The sequence below is a fragment of the Pelophylax lessonae genome (genome assembly GCF_965119305.1).
Source record: "Pelophylax lessonae genome assembly, chromosome: 7".
Taxonomy (NCBI): Eukaryota; Metazoa; Chordata; class Amphibia; order Anura; family Ranidae; genus Pelophylax; species Pelophylax lessonae.
Genome location: NC_138774.1, coordinates 204,673,468 through 204,695,665, shown reverse-complemented (window position 1 = coordinate 204,695,665; position 22,198 = coordinate 204,673,468). Strand labels below are relative to the sequence as shown.

Sequence of the window (22,198 nt, the reverse complement as noted above, 5' to 3'; positions counted from 1 at the left end):
TTGTGTCGCTCCTATTAGAACGGGTCCTGTGCTAATCAATGGCAGGCGACCCACCGCGACTTGTCAGGCGACCAAGTCGCCTGACAAGTCGCGCTAGTGTGAATGGGGACTTCGTGTACCACTGTTTTTTTATTATTTTTTTGTTTTGAGATTTTTGTTTTCAGGAAGTGTAGACACTAACGTCAATAGGAAAAGTAGAGAAATCTCCGCAATGGGACAGCAAGATAAAAAAAAGGCATTTTCATACCAGTCAAAAGGAATTAAAGTCAGACCACTACAGAACATATAGGAAAATAAAAAACAAATACATAAAATACACTAATCCCCTGTGCTACAGTAGAAAATAAATACTACTAAATGCTGCTACTTCAGTATTAAATATACAAATGAAAGGGGAAATCCAACATGCAACACTCAGTCCATGCAATAGAATTCAGTAGCACAATGAGACATACCACTCCCTGAATTAATTGCATAAATCACACAATCTATACAAAAATATAAGTGAGCAATAGTCCATCAATGATGGACTGAGTATTGCATGTTGGATTTCCCCTTTTATCTGTAAAAATAAAAAAAACAAATTCCCAGCGGATAAGAATTTTTGCAGACAATTGGAGAGAGTGAATTAACTGTAATGGTGTAATATTAGTAGTCTTGTTATTTACTATAAAAAATGTACATTTATTACAGACACATTAACACTTGATAAAATTTGTGTTGGAACTACACTGACCTGGTCACGACTGAATGCTGTAAATAGTGTCAGGATCCCTCCCTTCTCCAGCTCTGCCCACTCTTCATGAAAATAGAAATCCTTGTTCTTCCCTCTGCAGCCAAAGAACAGACAGCTGCCTGCAAGAGACCCAAATGATAAACTTATTTTCTCCAGCAGGGGGTGCTGGTGTACCTCTCTTCGGATTGAACAGTCACAGACCTGTCTTATTAAGAGCTGCCCTTTCTTCGATGGCGGCGTGGAAGGGGGCTACTCCGGTTCCAGGTCCCACCATTATCAATGGGGTGTCTGGGTCGCTGGGGAACTTCAAACTACCTTTTTTAACCCAAAGGGGGATCTTTACTCCTGAGCAAGAGAAACAGAACTATGCATAAGAGAACTAAAAATAATTTGCCGATTCAGTCATAACAAATCATAACATAAAACTCAGACATAAAACAAATAAACTGGAGTACTTTGCAGTGAGGAGAGAAGTAATCACAGAAGACCCTTACCCCGCAGGAGCTTACAACCTATTGTCCCTATCACAGTCAAGCAGGGAATAAGCATATTGGGTGAAAGCAGATTAATCACCAGATTATTTTATGGAAGGAAACTCATGCTAACAATGATTAGCATACAGAATGCTATGCATATTGTCCCCACTAGGAACTAAACCATGGATCTCAGTGCTGCAAGGCCACAGAACTAATTGTTAAGCCAAAATATAGTAAAGCATAGAAGGTCTGATCCATAAAAGTTGATCTCCCCCATGGCTTCTATCCCTGCACTAGACGCTGCCAAGGTCTCTATACTTTTAAATAAAGTAGACTTATTACTGGGTTCAGCTATTGTTGCATTTCCTCAAAACTAAGCGGATCCCAGAAACAAAAAAATAATATAAATCCTGGTTTATTATGCCTAAATATGTTACTAAACCCACAACAGTAAAATCAGTGTGTATTGGGGGCACCAGCAAGACAGGAGGAGCCAGGAGCACTGGTGGTGGACCCAAGAAGATGAGGATTGAGGCTGCTCTGTGCAATTCTATTGCACAGAGCAGATAAGTAGAGACATGTTTGTTATTATTATTATTATTTTTTTTTTTTTAATTTTCCTTTACAACCACTTTTTTCATTTTTGGTGTCAAAACTATTCAGTAGAAAGCAAACTACTGTACCAACAGATGATGACTGCAAAGTTTTTGACACCAAAAATGTCATCCAGTTCATCAAACAGGGACACTTTTTGTAGTATCAAGGTGATCATATAGTGTCTTCTGAAGAGTGAATATACACAATGTAAATATGGTAATCTTTTTCTATAACTAAGCTCCTTGTTCACCTTTCCTTGCACTCAGTTAAAGGATGTCATTTTTGTAAAACAGTACCCAAACTTGAACTCCACATTACAGAATTCAGGAAGTGAACTTACCGTCGCTGGGACTGATAGAAGACAACCATGTTGAGCACAGGCCTCGGCGAGGTTCATGTAATTTCGTTTTATACTGGACTACAGCCATCAGGATCTGCAATCTGTCTGGATGGGCCTTAACAAAGCAGATCAATACAACATATTACAAGCATGTAAAATTGCTGAAAAGCATCAGAACACAAGGAGAACATAGCACACAACATGCAGAGAGTCTATCACATGTTTGGATACCATACAACATTGCAATCAGGATCAACAGAAGAGGTTTCCAATAAAGATCCAAAATATTTTTTAACTTTTATTTTGTTACCAACCAGTCCTTTGGCAAAAAAAAATGCCAATAATTTACACCACTTGCCTGGTTCACATTAGTGGGATTTCACCGAATCGTATGATAATGGAAAACACATTGATTTTAATGGCGCCTGTTCACATCAATGCAACTCAACTGCAATGCGACTTTAGGGAAGGTACAGGTGCTACTTTGGTGCAATGCAGTGTGATTTTATGCCCCATAGACTTCAATGGAAACGCACCAAAAACGAATGTAAAAGCATGTACATGCATTTTTGGCAGAGTTTTGTCTAGTCTCCTTCTCCAAAAAAATGCATCTGCATAAAAAACACACTACAAAAATCGCACTGAAAATCAGATAAGGTCGCAGCTGCACTGTGTGAGCCTAGCCTAAACCCGTTGTAGCACACGTTTTCAAAGGGAGAGAAGTAGGACATGGAATTTTCCCTGAGGTACAGTGATAATATTTTTTATACATTACACTACCTTCTTTTCTGTTCTTTTGCCTGCCTGTTTTTTTCCACTGCAATATGAAATTTCAACTTCCTGTTACTTATAAGGTTGCAATGTACAGTACACAACTGTCTCATAAAAAAATAGCCACTAGAGGGAGAACTGTAAATCTTTGTATAAAATACATTGATGATTTTATGAAATAAGACAAAAAAAAGTGTAAAATCGCATAATAAATTATTGTTATACAAATTATAACTCAAAATGTGTACTGAAATAAAAAAGACACCACACTCATCTCTATAACAAACCTAAGCTTTGCCTATTCAGGAAAAAATTGGACAGATTTGTTTCAACAGCGACCATTCTCAGCACCATACACTTACCCTTTCTTGGTTCCCTGTTGCTCTGCTCCGGCCACTGGAAGCAAAAGGGATACCCAGTATTTCTGAGTACAGAGGAATATGTGACAATGCTGGGCCAATGATAACTTTACCATATGAGTCCATAGCCATGTGTAAGCTACAATTCCAGTACTGCAGTTTACACAGGGCTTTCCTTTCAATTTCAAGGTAGCTAAAGGACGGGAAGTATATGCGCCTGTAGGGTCCACTCAAATCTGCTGATTAATGAATAGCTGTGTTCAGTGGCTGAAAAGCAGCCGATCGCAGTCATTCACTAAAAATCTGAGCGATGGCCATCTCAGATTGGAAACGAGATTGGGTAATATGTCTGTCATATTTTCAGATTCTTCCTTTTCCTGACTGGACACCAAAGTTCTAAGTATTGAGCACTCTGTTGTTTATTCATAACTAACAAATAGTAATAAATGGCATGTTTACTATCTCTTCAGTTTATGAATGAACACCAAAGTGCTCTGCACTGAGCATTTCCATGTTGTGTTAGTGAGTGCAGGGTTGCAGAGAAGCATTTTAGGTCTTCAATCTCTTTCTCCCTCTCAAAAGATCTCAACTTATCCATCAACATCAATGCACACCATGTGATGCATGAGGCTCTCACCTGCAAAGAGGAAGCTATGGAGAAAGCTCTGGGACGGATGCGAGGAATGAGGTCCAGGAGGTAGTCAACTGGGATGTTACAGGTAGTGTGTGGGAAATCCGCCAGGACCTGGTAGATCACAGAAGGATTAAGTTTAGACCTGCTATCAATAGTGACACTCATTTATTTCAATCACTTTGTCACTGGTTTGAATAAATCAGAAAAAAAAAATCAGGGCAAACAACTAAATCTACAGCTGCTAGTAATTCTGTCCTATCCAGTTTTGTGATGTACACACATTGTTCCCACTGCACAACCAGACAGGCCCCATACATAGGCAATACATGTTCCTGGTTCAGCAATCCAGTGTCACCTTGTGGATGGGCACAGAGCTGGAGTTCCAGTTTAAGGATTACTTCACAGCTGTCTGAGACAGGAGTTATTAGTAACCAACCTATCAAAAACACCACCCCTGACTATGATGCCTGCAGAATTTCAATTGCTCAAATAGGCCAGCTAACTGATCCACACTACAGCCCATATCCCAGTAGGGTAGAATTTAAGGAGCTCAGCAAAAAACAATGTTGCTGTTCCCATGCTAAGCGTACTTCCAGGGTGGTGCGCCGGGGCCGGTTGCAATAGGTATACAATTCATCTTGCCCAGCTGCAGAGCTGAATTCCTGCAGCTTTTCTCTCTCTTGTTCATCGAGCGAGAAGTAGGAAAGCAGCTGAAAGAAGGAGCGGCGAGGTACACAACGGATATCCAGATACCATTCCAACAGATGGCGCACTGTGCACGGCTGAGGCAACTGTGGGGGAAGTGGGGTGTCTGCAAGACATCAGAAGAACAGAATGCAATAAATATACAAGCCAATTCTTACTTTATTTACAAAAAACATTGCTCAAGACCACAGGAGAGCAGGGCAAGATCGACTTCATTGTAAAAACAATTAGAATTTCACATTTTAATGCAAGGCATGCAAGTGAAACCCTTATTTAAATTTTTAAGGTTCTCTTTGCTAGCTAGAAGGATGGAAAAAGTTGCTGGGGAAATTTTGTACTGGTTATTTACAGCCAGTTTACCAAAGTGTGTATACCTTTCCTTCACCAGTTACAGGTTAAGAGCTGTCCTTTTGTTTTTTCTCTATATAAGCGAGGCAGGTGTCAGCGATATGAAGGAGGTTTCTCTATAGAATTGCTGGGTTTGTGCTTCATGATAGTTGTGGTCCGATAACTAACATCTTAAAATAGAGCTGGCACTCCTCCAAATTCCTAAGCCAGCCATACATGGAATCTAAATTATGCCCGTTAGCATGTATAAGCAGAATGGTTGTACAGAAGTTGGTCTACCGATTGACTCGTGTACAACCAGCCTGTTTGGTTTTTCCTGATGGATCAGTGCCGCAGGCTATGGCTGGCAGCACTGATCAGTGTACTCTGACAGCAGTGAAGTCTCTCCACTGTCAGAATACAATAGCTCAGTGGGAAGGATTCCCCCATACACATCAAGTGTGTGGATGGGGAATCAGGTCATTCATTTTTTTGTTCAACCCACTGGTTAGACAAAAAAATTATTATTTTATCGCCTGCCTTAGGCTTCAATTTGTGCATGCACACACAGTATTTGTATTTAAAGCAAAGCTTATACATGTGCCCCTACTCCCATAGGCTCCCAATGAAGCCATCGCCGGCACATCTATCTACGAGGTGGACCCAAAATGCACTGGTGGAGAAGTGTCTGCTGACTGCAAAACTGTTTTTTTTCTCCCAGACAGTCCAGCTTCAACCACAGAAGTGAATTTTTGATGCTCACCTGAATCTTGGGGCTCCAGAAAAAACGCTCTTTTTGGATCAAGCTGAAGAAGTGTACAGAATTTTTCCACATCCTGCAGGGAATTCTGCGGCTGGATCATTACCACATCCCCAGGAGAAAACCTGCAGACAGCAAGATCATTATGTACCAACTAGACACATTTAATTTGTAGTCGAATGTGCGTCAAGTGCTCTTCATCAGCATGTCAAAATCAAACATCCCATATGACACTAAACCCATGCTGCCATCTAGCACAATGCAACAGGGGTGAGGGGGGTAAACCCTGTTTGCTAAACATCTTTAGCAAAGGTGGTAAGTATTATTTTACAGTAGTTAGTTGAATTAGCAGCTCCCCAGCTATAGACATGAAATGACAGTTACACATCATGATTGGTCAATCTAGCATAACTTACTGGATGCCAGACCCGCTGATGTCAAACTCAATTAGCCTCACATCCTGGAAGTGGTCGGTTGCTGTTACTCGCTGGTTGGACACCAGTGGAGCTTGGAATGGGTGTAATTCTGTTGGAATCTCATGAGCATCAACTTTCTTTACAATACCGTCCTCTGTTGCCACTTCTTGGTCCAAGAAACGGAGAACAAACTTTGGAGGTAACCTGCAAAAGCAAGAATACTTTATACTCTTGGCTTAAAGAGGTTGTAAACCCCAAATTTTTTTTTCAATCTGAAAGAGAAACACATAATAAGCTAGTATGCATCGCATACTAGCATCGCATACTAGCTCATTATGAAATACTTACCTTAGAACGAGCCCCGCGGTGCCGCCCACTTACCTCTATGACGGGCGACATGTTCAGTCACCCGTCTTCCAGGATCGCAGCACGCGCGCGGGAGCCGACGGTCACGGCACGGGGCTCTGAAGGAACGGCACCAGCGGCTGTTCCTTCAGAGCGCATGCGCCAGTGATGTCACTGGCTGCATGTAAGGTAAATATCTCCTAAACGGTACATGTTTAGGAGATATTTACAGTACCTATAGGTAAGCCTTATCCTAGGCTTACCTATAGGTAAAAGTTGCAGAGGGTTTACTTCCTCTTTAAAATTGCAGGAGTCTAATACTTTATATGCAGCTCGCGACATTACAGGTGTTTTTTTTTTTTTACTGTATTCCCCGGCTAGAAAAAAAAGGTGGCACAATACAAAAATCAACATTCTCCTGGAATTCAGCTACAATAGCTAACAAAACTATTGAACTTATTTTTCTGTCACAGTTCAATTGGAAATTAACTGGCTACCCTATTTTTTTTTTTTTTTATCTCTGGATTAAATAAAAAGATGTTTAAGAAAAAAAAAAAAAAAACATTTTCTATGCTTGCCCTTGAATACATATGTCTCGCTAAAAAAATATGAAATTTGAACTCTACACAATGCCGCAACCCACCACAAGATCCCCCAGGAAAACTCTTGATACTTCCAGGTATCTGTGAACACATGACACCCCCCACCATCACTCTACAATTTGGTGCCTAAGTGGCTGATAACTAGGGCCTAAGTGCTGCCATTTTGGTTTGTAGTTTGGCTTCTGTTACAATCTCCCTTCAGATTTTTTGTTGGCTGTATAAGGATTTCCAAGGGGAAAGAAGCACAAGTATCTTCTGGTCTTAGCTCAGAAGAGATTTATTCAACATAGACATACTATTTGTGATTTACTATGCGATTAGGTACGGTTTTTGATCTTAATGCAATTGCTGATATCTGCACAGGACTTTTTTAGGGTTAACACAAAAAAAAAAAATCCAAACAGCGTTACAACACTATCCTCAGTATTTTACTCTTTTAGGAACATTGGGCTTATTTATGCAGGAGGAGGCAAAAGTCATAATAAAGGCAGAACAACAAAAATCTGCCCCTGAATTCAACAAAATCCAATGAAAAATACCCAGCAGATCCGATTCATATCCCACAACAGAAATTCTCCTTCCTGATGGAACTGACCTGATATCTTCACTGATTAGGCTGAGATCAGGAGGTAAGGGATACAGAGAGAGGATCTTATTCCACAGATTTTTCAGCCATGGATCCACCGCAGCATCTGGACTAACGAAAAAAGCCGACACAAAATATCAAGTCATAATATTCACACTGATGTGGACATCAAGTGTCAGGATGCCATTGTTCTGGGACCCCACATGTCAGTGTGTCCTAGTTCTGGGACCCCCATGTGTCAGTATGTAAATGTTTTGGAACTGCAAGTGTTGGTGTGTCAGTGTTCTGGGATCCCAAATGTCAATATGTCTTGGCCCTCAATTGCAAGTGTAATCATAGGGCTGAAACCCCCAAGTGTCCTTTTTTCTGGGACCCTCAAAGGCCGGGGAGTCATTGTTCTAGGACACCCAAGGGTAAGACTGCCATTATTCTTGGACCCCAAGCGTCATTGTTTCATTGTGCTGCGCTCAAGTGTCAGTGTGTCATCTTTCTGCAACCATAAAGTATCTTAGGCCCCAAGCGTGTCATCCTTCTGGTATTTCAACTATAATCGTATTATTAGCTCTGATTCATCAAACTCTAAGGCCTCATGTACACAGGACATTTGAAAACCTCTTCTGAACGCTGGAACTTGATAGCTAGAAAAACAAAGTTAAAAAACGTCTGTTTGACCACTTTTGCATGCCACATTTACCAGCGTTCATGAGCGTTTTCATTTGGAAGTGTTTTTAAGATCTCTCTCTCTCTCTGAAAGTCTATTTTTCCTTATTGCAAATGGTCAGCAATGTTTCCCTATTACAAACGCCTATAAACTAAAATGCTTATAAACATTTCTAACGCCTTTGCAAGCTGTTGGTGTTTCAAATGCCTATAAATTTCCGCCCTGAATGCATTTTTTATAAAAATGCCTCTAAACGACTATAAAAAAAAAACTCAGTGTACATGGATAGATAAGATAACAGGAGAGTGAAGGGGATGCTGAAAAAAACACCCAACTGCTCCTAAACGTTTGTTTATCAGCAGCAGTGTACATGAGGCCTAATAGTATTTAGGATATCCTAAAGTAGTAGTTTGCACACAATAAGGGCTGTTCAGGAACTCCAAAGTAAGTATGCCATTGTTCTATCCCCAATGGACAGATCACACAATATACAACCCAGTGTCTAATAATTACCCCAGATCATGCTGGTCATCTCCTAATGCAGGTGACAGAATTGGGTTAGCACCCAGCTGGAGAAGCCGCTTGTGTAGTTTCTTTGCGATAAAGTTGAACCTGGTGAAATATGAATTAGTAGAAATATTAGATTTTCAAGAAGGTACAAGTAATGCCAACATCGGATCATCTTCTGCAGGGTTTCTCAACCAGGGTTCCTCCAGAGGTTGCTGGGGGTTCCTTGAGCAATGAGAAATTTCTGCCTCTCAGATAAGTTACCACTGACACCATTCATCGTTTTAGTTATCTGTAGGGGAAAATTCTTCCCAATAATCACAAGTGTAAGGAGCATTCTTCCCACTGACCATCACACTAATGTATCATGAGTTGCAGATATAGCATTTTTAGTAGGGGTTCCCTAAAACCAGAAATGTATTTCATGGGTTCCTCTGTGTTGAAAAGGTTGAGAAAGATTGCTCTACTGGTTTCTACAGGACCTCAGTGGAACTTGTGTGTATTTTTAACTCTTTATTTCAAGAAAAATAAACCTAAACTCTGTACCAGTAATCAGCCATAATGTTGCTAACCCATTCTTTGACATTAATTTGTTTAAGATGTTTACATTCTAAAAAAAAAAGAAAACCTCTATACATACCAGCAATTGATTGCAAGCACTGCGGGAATTCAAAAAAGCTGCTGTGCCACTTTTCTGGCATTAACTGCTTTTGTTAATCTGTTGCGCCTAATTCAAAAGACATCTGCAACAGTTGTGGTTCTAAAAGGGATTCATGCGTCAAGTTCAGGTAGCTCTAATTTGCTGCACTTCTACATTGTGGCGCAACAGCTGCTCCAAATCCAAAATAAAATACTGACAGTTCATAGCTTATGAAGTGGAGCTAATTAAGGACAACTTTCTTTTGGGGTACAGAGAAAGATTTTGCAAAAGTGTCTTGCATGCGTTCAAAAAGTGGCACAGTATAAACCCAATTTAAGTATAAATTCTTGACAGGTACATGAATATGGCGCACACTGTACCACATTTAGTATGTATGCAAGACACTTTTGCAAAATCTGTCTGTGCCAGTCTTTATGAATTCATGGCACTGACTTGTGGCACAGCACTGATCTATCTTTTCCTTTCAAACAGCACAGCTGTAAGAGGAGACAAAGATGACAGATATAGGGGACTGTCTAGTGATGTAAAGATGATGAAGCGATGTGGGTGGTGAGAAAGAGTTGATGGGACAGCAGAAAATGCTCCTAACACTGCTTTTTATTGCTGCTGCGTGGAGAGCTCAGCAGCTTGGTTTAGATGTCAATCACTGAGCAGGGGCATGATAGGGCAAAAATAAACTCACCACACAGTTCTGAATGTCATACCACTGTCTATCTTTTATCACACACAAGGTCCTGATCTGTTCTGGTCCTAAAATGGGTCAGTACAGAGATCGGTATTACAAATGTAAGGAAGCTAAAAAGAAACAGAAGTCTCTGGGGTACCTACATAAATAGACTCTAGAAAAGGGGTTGGTACCTCATGCCAAGTTAAGTGGGATTTTTGAGGCAAGTAAGTTGTATACAATATATAAAATAAAAGTATATTATATTTAATAGAAAAATTGTTGCATCAAACATACACAATGTTTATCATAATCATTTGTGGTGGGTTATAGACCCAAGTGAAGATGTGCTAAAGATAAGAAGTAGTGTGACATGTGTCATATGGTGACATTTATTGTAGGAAAAAATGTCTCTGCCCCTCCATGCCTAGCTTGGAAGTTTGCTCAGAGATGTTTCCTGTTTGTCCTACGCGTTTCGGCTAAGAAGCTTCTCGCTGTTTAACAAAGGGTGAACAGAATCACACATGGAACAAAAAAATCTATGTATGTGTATTTTTACTTGATTAAATACCACATGAGTAAATCAGTGGTATATATTAAACGAATAACATGCTTGTATACTATTGTTATATAAATGGTGACAATATTCCTTGAAAAAGGCTTATCTCTAGCCGAAACGCGTAGGATAAACAGGAATCATCTCTAAGCAAACTTCCAAGCCAGGCATGGAGGGGCAGAGACATTTTTTCCTACAATAAATGTCACCATATGACACATGTCACACTACTTCTTATCTTTAGCACATCTTCACTTGGGTCTATAACCCACCACAAATGATTATGATAAACATCGTGTATGTTTGATGCAACAATTTTTCTATTAAATATAATATACTTTTGTTTTATATATTGTATACAACTTACTTGCCTCAAAAATCCCACTTAACTTGGCATGAGGTACCAACCCCTTTTCTAGAATTTACCTAGGGATGAAGGCAGACACCAACACTTATAAGCTTTATAGAGGTCAAATCTAACCCTACATAAATAGACTAAAAGAGTTTAACTGAATCTTAAAAAGACTACTTTATAAAGATACAGCATTGTAAAAACCTTCACAATATATTTCATCTATGATGGCCTTTCCACTTCATAGCTACGCTGCCTTTTTGTACCAGGATGGAGTTCAGCTTTAAAGTGATTGTAACGGCAGAAAATGATTTACCCTACTGCATTCTATTCAGTAAGGTAAAAAGCCTTATGCATGCAGCTCCCCCTGGCAGCACCCCCCTAAATACATACATGAGCCCGATCTTGATTCAGCGATGTGCATGAGAGCAGCGGCTCTCTCAGCGTTCTCCCTCCTCATTGGCTCCCGCTGCTGTCAAATGCAACCAGTGAAAAGGGAGCAGGAGGTAGGGCTGATTATGGCACACATAACCGGGCTTGGGAGCGAGCACGCACGAGTGCCCCCATAGCAAGTGGCTTGTTATGGGGGCACTCGGCAAAGGGGTGGAACCAAGAGCACTGGTGGGGGCCCCAAAAGAGGAGGATCAGTGGTGCCCTGTGCAAAACCATTGCACAGAACAGGTGAGTGTACCATATTTGTTATTTAGAAAAAAAAAATTATCTTTACAATAACTTTAACTATTAGCACTTCTAAAACTGCAATCTTACTTTGGATAGGAAGAATCTCCAAGTCCCAGAACAGCATAATCCATCCGACATAGGGAATTCTGAGGAAGGTTTCTGCGGAAAATAAACCTCCAGAAGTTCTGAAATTTGATGGATGAAGATAGGCAAAGATTGGCACCAACAGGTTTTATAGCAAGGTAATAGACTTCAAAATTATTCCAGATGTGTTTTATTTTCAAATCAAACATCTATTAAACACTATCTGCATCAAAAATAGTTCCATTATACCAACCAAGGAATACCCTCCACTTGAAAGGACTTTTTATCAGCACAACAGACAATAGAGACTCAAAAAACAATATGTATAAAAATGTTAAATTATTACATATCAAAAAGGGGTAAAAGTCATAAAAAGCTAGCAGCTTGAAGATAGTACATCTTCAAGCAGAGCCACTGGGGTCACCGCATCCAAGCTAAAGGGAACCTCAGTTTGATCTTAGAAAATAAAAAGGGTGCTCAGAGTTGATGTAGTTGCAGCTGCCTGGTGTAGTTCTAACAAGGAATGCTGAACTTGGATGTAGAACAGACCGCCAGGACTCAGCCAGAGAGTATGGACAACAATAAACTGCAAATCCAACCAGCGGTTATGCAGCCGAGCTGCCAGGGAGACTTGTGCCACTATGGGTAGTGAGTGTACAGCTTGTATAACAGTGTAAATTTGCTGTCTCCTCAAAATAACACACAGCTATCAATATCCAAACCACTGGCAACAAAAGTGAGTACACCCCTAAGTGGAAATGTACAAATTGGGCACAATTAGCCATTTTCCATCCCCGGTGTCATGTGACTCGTTAGTGTTACAAGGTCTCAGGTGTGAATGGGGAGCAGGTGTGTTAAATTTGGTGGTATCGCTCTCACTCTCTCATACTGGTCACTGGAATTTCAACATGGCACCTCATTGCTATGAACTCTCTGAGGATCTAAAAAAAAGAATTGTTGCTCTACATAAAGATGGCCTAGGCTATAAGAAGATTGCCAAGACCCTGAAACTAACCTGCAGTGTGGTGGCCAAGACCATACAGCGGTTTAACAGGACAGGTCCCACTCAGAGAAGGCCTCGCCATGGTCGACCAAGGAAGTTGAGTGCATGTGCTGTGTCATATCCAGAGGTTGTCTTTGGGAAATAGAGGTATGAGTGCTGCCAGCATTGCTGCAGAGGTTGAAGGAGTGGGGGGGTCAGCCTGTCAGTGCTCAAACCATACGCCGCACACTGCATCAAATTGGTCTGCATGGCTGTCGTCCAAGAAGGAAGCCTCTTCTAAAGATGATGCACAAGAAAGCCCGCAATCAGTTTACTGAAGACAAGCAGACTAAGGACACAGATTACTGGAACCATGTCCTGTGGTCTGATGAGACCAAGATAAACTTATTTGGTTCAGATGGTGTCAAGCGTGTGTGGCGGCAACCAGGTGAGGAGTACAAAGACAAGTGTGTCTTGCCTACAGTCAAGCATGGTGGTGGGAGTGTCATGGTCTGTTGCTGCATTAGTGCTGCCGGCACTGGGGAGCTACAGTTCATTGAGGGAACCATGAATGCCAACATGTACTGTGACATATTGAAGCAGAGCATGATCCCCTCCCTTCGGAGACTGGGCCACAGGGCAGTATTCCAACATGATAACGACCCCATAAAACACCTCCAAGGCGACCACTGCCTTGGAGGCAGTTGGAGAAGCACAAGGTCTCTAACATCCACCAGCTCCATTATGTCGCCATGGAGGAGTGGAAGAGGACTCCAGTAGCAACCTGTGAAGCTCTGGTGAACGCCATGCCCAAGAGGGTTAAGGCCGTGCTGGAAAATAATGGTGGCCACACAAAATATTGACACTTTGGGCCCAATTTGGACATTTTCACTTAGGGGTGTACTCACTTTTGTTGCTAGTGGTTTAAATATCAATGGCTGTGTGTTGAGTTATTTTGAGGGGACAGCAAATTTACACTGTTATACAAGCTTTACACTCACTACTTTACATTGTAGCAATATGTCATTTCTTCAGTGTTGTCACATGAAAAGATATAATAAAATATTTACAAAAATGTGAGGGGTGTACTCACTTTTGTGAGATACTGTATTTAGTACCAACTAAGTGGGGTTATTTTACTAAAGGGATAAAAATTCTTTACTTAGCAAAGTGAATATTCACAAACCATAGTGAATATGACAAATACATGTGGAAAAAAAAAAATATATATATATATATATATTTTTTTATATTTTATTCTCCCAAGATTGGGCATTCAAAGGAAAGACATTTTGACAGTATTTACTAGGATAGGGGAAGATTTACTTTGCTAATTGAACAGTTTCCTCTCCTTTCATACATTGTCACCATTGCAAATTTGTGAAGAATATTTTTTCGAAAAGCAAAGCCATGTCAATTTTAGGTTGTTCTATGGCATTAACATGTTTAAAATATGCCTGGACAAAACACTAGGGATGCACCAATCCGACTTTTTTGGTCCCGATCCTGATCTTTTGCTTTGTGAAATCGCTGATCCCGATCCGGAAGTACTGTTTTGTGAGCTTATAACAAAATAATACTTCTGGATCGGATCGGTATCGGCAGATACCTTATAACAATTGTGCATTCAAAATCTAAAATGTCATGAGTTTAGTCTTTAGCCCCGGTTCACACTTCTGCGTGTGCGGGGTTCGCATGTAATGTCGGAGCGCACTGCTCCGACATTACATGCGATCAGCTGTGCGGTGCGAGTTTAGCCATACAGTTTGTATGGCTAAATTCGCATCGCACCCGCAGCAAACACGCACAGGAGGCATTTTTGCTGCCGCATCAGGATCGGATCGCACTGCGGTTCACACTTGTGCGATCCGATCCTGTGCGAACTGCACGATCGCACTGCGATATGCGATCAAACTGGGGGTGTCGTTAAGATTACATTGACACCCCCAGCGTATCGCATATGGCAGTGTGAACTGCTGGGGGTGCGTGTGCGATGCGGGAACAGGCTGCGAATTCGCAGCCTTCCAGCATCGCATAAATGTGAACCGAGCCTTAAGAGGTTAATCTTCCCTTCTCTGGCAGAACGAAAAGATACATTGTAATCATTGTGTTTACTTAACTGGGAGAGTTGAAAGGCATTTGCAGGAGGCTCTCTTTTTTTTTTTTTTTTTCTTTGACAGCTGTTCTCTGCTCCCTCACAAGCTATGTAAAGAGCAAAACCGGATCGGCCCGTGGATCGGTTAATTTTACCGATCCCCCGACCTAGCTATTTTGCCCGTATCAGGGCCGATATCCGATCCGAATATTGGATCGGTGCATCCCTACAAAACACACCACGACCCAGTGTTCAAACGTTCAGATCTGTAGCGGAGGAGACAGGTGTGTGGTCACAGACACATAGTGGGAGATTTACTAAACCTGGAGGGTACAAATCTGGACGGTTCAGCATAGAAAGTATTTAGCTTCTAACTTCAGCTTGTTCAATTAGGCTTTGGCAATAAAACCTGGAAGCTGATTGGTTTCTATGCACCATGCACAACTTCACAAGGTTTTGCACTCTCCACTTTTAGTAAATAACCCCCATAGAGGCTGATTTATTAAAGGAAAAGAGGCTATTTAAAGGGAACAAACTTTTTGTATTCAAAGCAAATATTCAATCATGCTTGAGGGGAATTAAATTAATAGAGTTTTTCTTAGAACATGATTGATTAATTGCAGCGAACACAGCTTCGCCATATTTAGCTCAGTTAACACTTATTTTGCTGAGTGAACAACCTTTATTGCTTTAGTAACCTTGTATTAACCACTTGCCGACCGCCGCAAGTAGATATACTGCGGCGGTCAGCCCCTCACAGGCAGAGTGACGTAGGGGTACGTCACTAGCCTGTGAGGCTCTGGGGAGCGAGCGCGCGCCGCCGCCGGCGCGCTCCCGCGTGGTCGGTTACTGTAGAAATGTCACTGGTAACCCCAAAAGTGTCAAAAATGTCAGTCAAGGGTCCTATCTGTCCGCCGCAATGTCGCAGTACTGCAAAAAAAAAAAAAAAAAAAAAAATCGCAGATCGCCGCCATTACGAGTTAAAAAAAAAAAAAAAATGACAAAAGTCTTTCCCTTTGTTATTAAACGCGATAACTTTTGCGCAAACCAATCAAAATACACTTTTTGCGATTTTTTTTACCAAACATATGTAGCATAAAACAAATTGGCCGAAAATGTTAAAAAATTTTGATTTTCACATTTTTTTGGGGGGGAATTTCATATAAAAAAATGTGAAAAATATTGTTATTTTTGCAAAATTGACGCTCTTTTTTTGTTTATAGCGCAAAAAGTAAAAGTCGCACAGGTGATCAAATACCACCAAAAGAAAGCTCTGTTTGTGGGAAAAAAAGGACGTCAAATTCGTTTAGGTACAGCGTCGCATGACCGCGCAATTGTCCATTAAAGTCATGCAGTGCCGAATCGCAAAATACCCCCTCGTCTTTAAGCAGCCAAATCCTCCGGGGCTTAAGTTGTTAAAGGCAGTAGGTACTGGAAAGCAAATTTTATTGCACAATCTCAGGGAACCGCTATACATAATGCATATATGGGACTATTTATTTCAGAATATTTGTAATTCAGTTCTGTCAGTCCTGAGATCCAGGCACTCCTACCAGGCAATAAAGCCCTGTCCTGGACCACCCTGTACACTTCAATAAAATTAAGCAAAACAACCTGATCCAAAACAAGCACCAGTCTGTCAGTGGAGAAGGAGCAGAAGAAGAGCACTGATGGGGCTAACTTTCTGCTCTACCCTCCTGTGATTGTGTTCTTAGCGTTAGTCCCACTGTGCAAAGCCACGGAGCCTTATGCAGGGAATTGCAGGAGTTAACTATTAAGAAATATTCAGGTGCTAATTTTGCTTCAAAATAAATATGTTTTATTGAAAGTGAAACTGGACCAAATTGTGTTTTGTTATGTCAGCTTAAAAAGGTTTTCAATAAATTCTAATTTAAAAATATTATTCTTTTTAGGATATACCAACAAAACACTTACCCTCATATTATCTGGTGGGTCACCTTGTCCTGTTGTTGCACAGACAAAGATGACAAGTGTTTCATGAATAAGATTCACCTGTAGAAAAATGATAATTACATCATTGTGAGAAAAAAAGAAAATATTGGGGATAAGTAAGATATATTGCAGCATGAAAAAAGCAACAGGAGAAAGGAAATACACACACACCAATCAGTCATACCTTTATAATCACTGACAGGTTAAGTGAATAACATTGATTATGTCATTACAATGTCATCTGAATAATGGTGGGATATATTAAGCGCAAGTTAACACGTTGCCCCTGAAGTTGTGTTAAAAGCAGAAAAAATTGCCATCACAATTTGTTGTGTGTGAGGCTGTGTAGTCACAGACCCGTCAGAGTGCCCATGTGGTCAAATGTCCAACCTACTAACCTAGTACACCGCTTCATGGAAACCGTATTCCCTGATGGCAGTGGCCTCTTTCAGCAGGATAATGCACCCTGCAAAAATGGTTCAAGAATGATTTCAGGAATACAATGAGTTTGAAGGTTTTGACACGGCCTTCCATTTCTCCAGATCTCAATTCAATTGAGCATCTGTGGGATGTGCGGGAAAAGCAAGCTACTCCACACAAATTACAGGACCCAAAGGATCTGCTATTGACAGCTTGGTGCTAGATACCACAGTATACCTTCAAGGGTCTAGTGGTGTCCATACCGAGAGAGAGAAATGTTTCTAAGTGCCCTTGTGTGTAATTATAATGATTTACCATATATATATATATATATATATATATATATATATATATATATATGTATATATATATATATATATATATATATATATATAATTGCTTTTTTTTTTAAAGGTTTACCAATACTACTGCATTAAAAGTAATATAATGGCACAGAGAACTAATTGATAGTCCAGGATGTTTCAGCCAGCCATAGCCAGTCACAAGACTGAATGATCTACACTATATTACCAAAAGTATTGTGACACCTGCCTTTAATGAACTTTAATGGCATCCCAGTCTTAGTCCGTAGGGTTCAATATAGTTTGCAGCTATAACAGCTTCAACTCTCCTGGGAAGACTGTCCACAATGTTTAGGAGTGTGTCTATGGGAATGTTTGACCATTCTTCCAGAAGCGCATTTTTGAGGTCAGGCACTGATGTTGGACATGAAGGCCTGGCTCGCAGTCTACGCTCTAATTTATCCCAAGGGTGTTCTATTGGGTTGAGGTCAGGACTCTGTGCAGGCCATTTAAGTTCCTCCACCCCAAACTCACTCATTCATGTCTTTATGGACCTTGTTTTGTGCATTAGTCCAAATCATTTGGTGGAGAGGGGATTATGGTCTGGGGTTGTTTTTCATGGCTTGGGCTTGGCCCCTAAGTTCCAGTGAAGGGAACTCTTAAGGCGTCAGCATACCAAGACATTTTGGACAATTTCATGCTCCTATCTTTGTGGGAACAGTTTGAGTATGGTCCCTTCCTGTTCCAACATTACTGCGCGCACCAGTGCACAAAGCAAGGTCCATAAAGACAAGGAAGAGCAATTTTGGGGTGGGGAAACCTAGCTGGCCTGCACAGAGTCCTGACCCCCACCCAGATAGAAAACCTTTGGGATGAATTAGAGCAGAGACTGCGAGCCAGGCCTTCTTGTCTAACATCCGCGCCTGACCTCACAAATGCGCTTCTGGAAGAATGGTTAAACATTCCCATAGACACACTCCTAAACATTGTGGACAGCCTTCCCAGAAGAGTTGAAGCTGTTATAGCTGCAAAGGGTGGGCCAACTCAATATTGAACCCTACGGACTAAGACTGGGATGCCATTAAAGTTAATGCGCGTGTAAAGGCAGGCGCCCCAATACTTTTGGTAATAAAGTGTATGTGATAGAGGAAACCCTGAAAACCAGAGAAACCCTTCACAGACTAACTACCATATCATCTGTATGACAGAATTCCCTGTTGAACAGTTTTGTAATAAGTAACCGGAGTACCTCCTAAATCCTCCACCAGGTGTCAGTCACAGTGCACAGTAAAAGCACTGATCTATAGAATTTTATGTTGAATGTCTTTATTTGGACTCCCTTGGTAAGTGATGTCAGGGCTGAGATATGGAATATCATTCTAAGGGACGTGTTCTTGGAAACATTCAGATTTCAGTCTTCCTGGCCATGTTTGTGTTACATGTCTGCTCCACCAAAGATTATCTTAGTACATTCCATTGTAAGAAGGAGGTTGCTGCCTTCCTCTCCCCAGTATGATATCAGTATTGATCACTAACCACACTGTAGCTATCTAAAGCTTCCACTCTGCAGGCAAAGTGTCTGCGCCGGGCTTCTCTACCAATCCTGTCCGCCATATCCTCCGCCGTCCCCGTCTGACTTCCAAACAGGACCAGGATCTTCCTCTCCGCCATCTGAGATGCCAGGAAATAAGACATACAATTACAGAGAAGAGTTATTTATGGCGGTGGGGGGTTCTACTTTAACAGAAAAATGGATGTCTGCTTTAAATTATTTTCATGCGCCCACAAAGCTGTAACCCCCCCTCCCCCGTTTTCCTTCTCCCCCCCAACATCTTGTCCTGTTATCAAATCTCCCTCATCCCGCCTCATTCTCCTCTTGTTCCCCCCTCCCCATATCATTCTCCTCTTGTCCCCCCCTCCCCATCTCATTCTCCTCTTGTTCCCCCCCCTCCCCATCTCATTCTCCTCTTGTTCCCCCCTCCCCATATCATTCTCCTCTTGTCCCCCCCTCCCCATCTCATTCTCCTCTTGTTCCCCCCCCTCCCCATCTCATTCTCCTCTTGTCCCCCTCCTCCCCATCTCATTCTCCTCTTGTTCCCCCCTCCCCGCCTCATTCTCCTCTTGTTCCCCCCTCCCCATCTCATTCTCCTCTTGTCCCCCTCCTCCCCATCTCATTCTCCTCTTGTTCCCCCCCTCCCCGCCTCATTCTCCTCTTGTCCCCCTCCTCCCCATCTCATTCTCCTCTTGTTCCCCCCTCCCCGCCTCATTCTCCTCTTGTTCCCCCCTCCCCATCTCATTCTCCTCTTGTCCCCCCCTCCCCATCTCATTCTCCTCTTGTTCCCCCCTCCCCGTCTCATTCTCCTCTTGTTCCCCCCTCCCCGTCTCATTCTCCTCTTGTTCCCCCCTCCCCGTCTCATTCTCCTCTTGTCCCCCCCCCTCCCCATCTCATTCTCCTCTTGTTCCCCCCTCCCCGTCTCATTCTCCTCTTGTTCCCCCCTCCCCGTCTCATTCTCCTCTTGTCCCCCCCCCCTCCCCGTCTCATTCTCCTCTTGTTCCCCCCTCCCCGTCTCATTCTCCTCCTGCTCCCCCCTCCCCGTCTCATTCTCCTCCTGCTCCCCCCCTCCCCGTCTCATTCTCCTCCTGCTCCCCCCTCCCCATATTGCATTCTCCTCTTGCTCTCCACCTTTATCTCATTCACCTTTTGCCCCCCCCCCCCCATCTCATTCTTCTCTAGTGCCCCCTTTACTCTATTCCATTCACCCTTCTTCGTCCTTTGTCCCATTCTTCTCTTGTCCCCCTTCTCCTCCTGTTCCATGCACCTTGTGTCACCCTTCCTCCATCTCATTCTTCTCTCCCACCCCCTTCCACTCCTCATCTGTCCTTTCCCCAAATGTATTCTCCTCCTCCCTCCTTTGTTATACAGCTCCCTCTGCCCTTCTATATCTAACTCTTCTTGCCCCCCTTCCCCTTGTCCCTCACCTGTCCCCCTGAACCCTTCATGCCGCGGCAAACACTCAGCAGACAGGATGACACTGGACTCTCCCCCTGCACAGCCACTGACCTCACCGACCGGCGCACAGAGATGACGTAGTTAGCCGATGATGGCGGAAGAGAGAGGACTGAGAAACTGGGAGGCTCTGGATATCGGTGAGAAGGAACATTGCAATGTGTGTAGAGCCCTGTACCCGAATACATCCTGTGTTTCTGCATTTACAATAGCGTATAGGGGTGTGCAGCCGTCTGTACAGGCAGTGTGGGGCCCCCCTGTGTCCCCTCTGTACAGGCAGTGTGGTGGCCCCCCTGTGTCCCCTCTTTACAGGCAGTGTGGGGGCCCCCTGTGTCCCCTCTGTACAGGCAGTGTGGGGGCCCCCTGTGTCCCCTCTGTACAGGCAGTGTGGGGGCCCCCTGTGTCCCCTCTGTGAAGGCAGTGTGGGGGCCCCCTGTGTCCCCTCTGTACAGGCAGTGTGGGGGCCCCCCTGTGTCCCCTCTGTACAGGCAGTGTAGAGATCCCCTGTGTCCCCTCTGTACAGGCAGTGTGGGGGCCCCCTGTGTCCCCTCTGTACAGGCAGTGTGGTGGCCCCCTGTGTCCCCTCTGTACAGGCAGTGTGGGGCCCCCCCTGTGTCCCCTCTGTACAGGCAGTGTGGTGGCCCCCCTGTGTCCCCTCTGTACAGGCAGTGTGGTGGCCCCCCTGTGTCCCCTCTGTACAGGCAGTGTGGTGGCCCCCCTGTGTCCCCTCTGTACAGGCAGTGTGGTGGCCCCCCTGTGTCCCCTCTGTACAGGCAGTGTGGGGCCCCTCTGTACAGGCAGTGTGGTGGCCCCCCTGTGTCCCCTCTGTACAGGCAGTGTGGGGGCCCCCCTGTGTCCCCTCTGTACAGGCAGTGTGGGGGCCCCCTGTGTCCCCTCTGTACAGGCAGTGTGGTGGCCCCCTGTGTCCCCTCTTTACAGGCAGTGTGGTGGCCCCCTGTGTCCCCTCTGTACAGGCAGTGTAGAGATCCCCTGTGTCCCCTCTGTACAGGCAGTGTGGGGGCCCCCTGTGTCCCCTCTGTACAGGCAGTGTGGTGGCCCCCTGTGTCCCCTCTGTACAGGCAGTGTAGAGATCCCCTGTGTCCCCTCTGTACAGGCAGTGTGGTGGCCCCCTGTGTCCCCTCTGTACAGGCAGTGTAGAGATCCCCTGTGTCCCCTCTGTACAGGCAGTGTGGTGGCCCCCCTGTGTCCCCTCTGTACAGGGAGTGTAGAGATCCCCTGTGTCCCCTCTGTACAGGCAGTGTGGTGGCCCCCTGTGTCCCCTCTGTACAGGCAGTGTAGAGATCCCCTGTGTCCCCTCTGTACAGGCAGTGTAGAGATCCCCTGTGTCCCCTCTGTACAGGCAGTGTGGTGGCCCCCTGTGTCCCCTCTGTACAGGCAGCATGGAGGGGGGGAACCCCCTGTGTCCCCTCTGTGGAGGGGGGAACCCCCTGTGTCCCCTCTGCGCAGGGAGGGGGGAACCCCCTGTGTCCCCTCTGTACAGGCAGCATGGAGGGAGGGAACCCCCTGTGTCCCCTCTGTACAGGCAGCGTGGAGGGGGGGGGGAACCCCCTGTGTCCCCTCTGTACAGGCAGCGTGGAGGGGGGGGGAACCCCCTGTGT

General features: G+C 43.6%; 1 protein-coding gene across 1 annotated transcript in view; it reads right to left on the bottom strand.

Moving 5' to 3' along the window:
* NDOR1 (NADPH dependent diflavin oxidoreductase 1) overlaps positions 1–19,297 on the bottom strand; it is a 28,164-nt gene extending 8,867 nt beyond the window's left edge. The window contains exons 1-12 of the mRNA XM_082263913.1: positions 19,109–19,297; positions 16,833–16,910; positions 11,824–11,921; positions 8,829–8,927; positions 7,664–7,765; positions 6,122–6,325; positions 5,709–5,830; positions 4,504–4,724; positions 3,917–4,024; positions 2,150–2,264; positions 938–1,081; positions 737–855 (exon numbers count right to left, since the gene is read on the bottom strand). Coding sequence (XP_082120039.1) covers positions 737–855; positions 938–1,081; positions 2,150–2,264; positions 3,917–4,024; positions 4,504–4,724; positions 5,709–5,830; positions 6,122–6,325; positions 7,664–7,765; positions 8,829–8,927; positions 11,824–11,921; positions 16,833–16,910; positions 19,109–19,267 — 1,569 coding nt within the window. The 5' untranslated portion in view covers positions 19,268–19,297. The remainder of the gene's footprint in view (positions 1–736; positions 856–937; positions 1,082–2,149; positions 2,265–3,916; positions 4,025–4,503; positions 4,725–5,708; positions 5,831–6,121; positions 6,326–7,663; positions 7,766–8,828; positions 8,928–11,823; positions 11,922–16,832; positions 16,911–19,108) is intronic.
* Between the last annotated feature and the right edge of the window lie 2,901 nt (positions 19,298–22,198).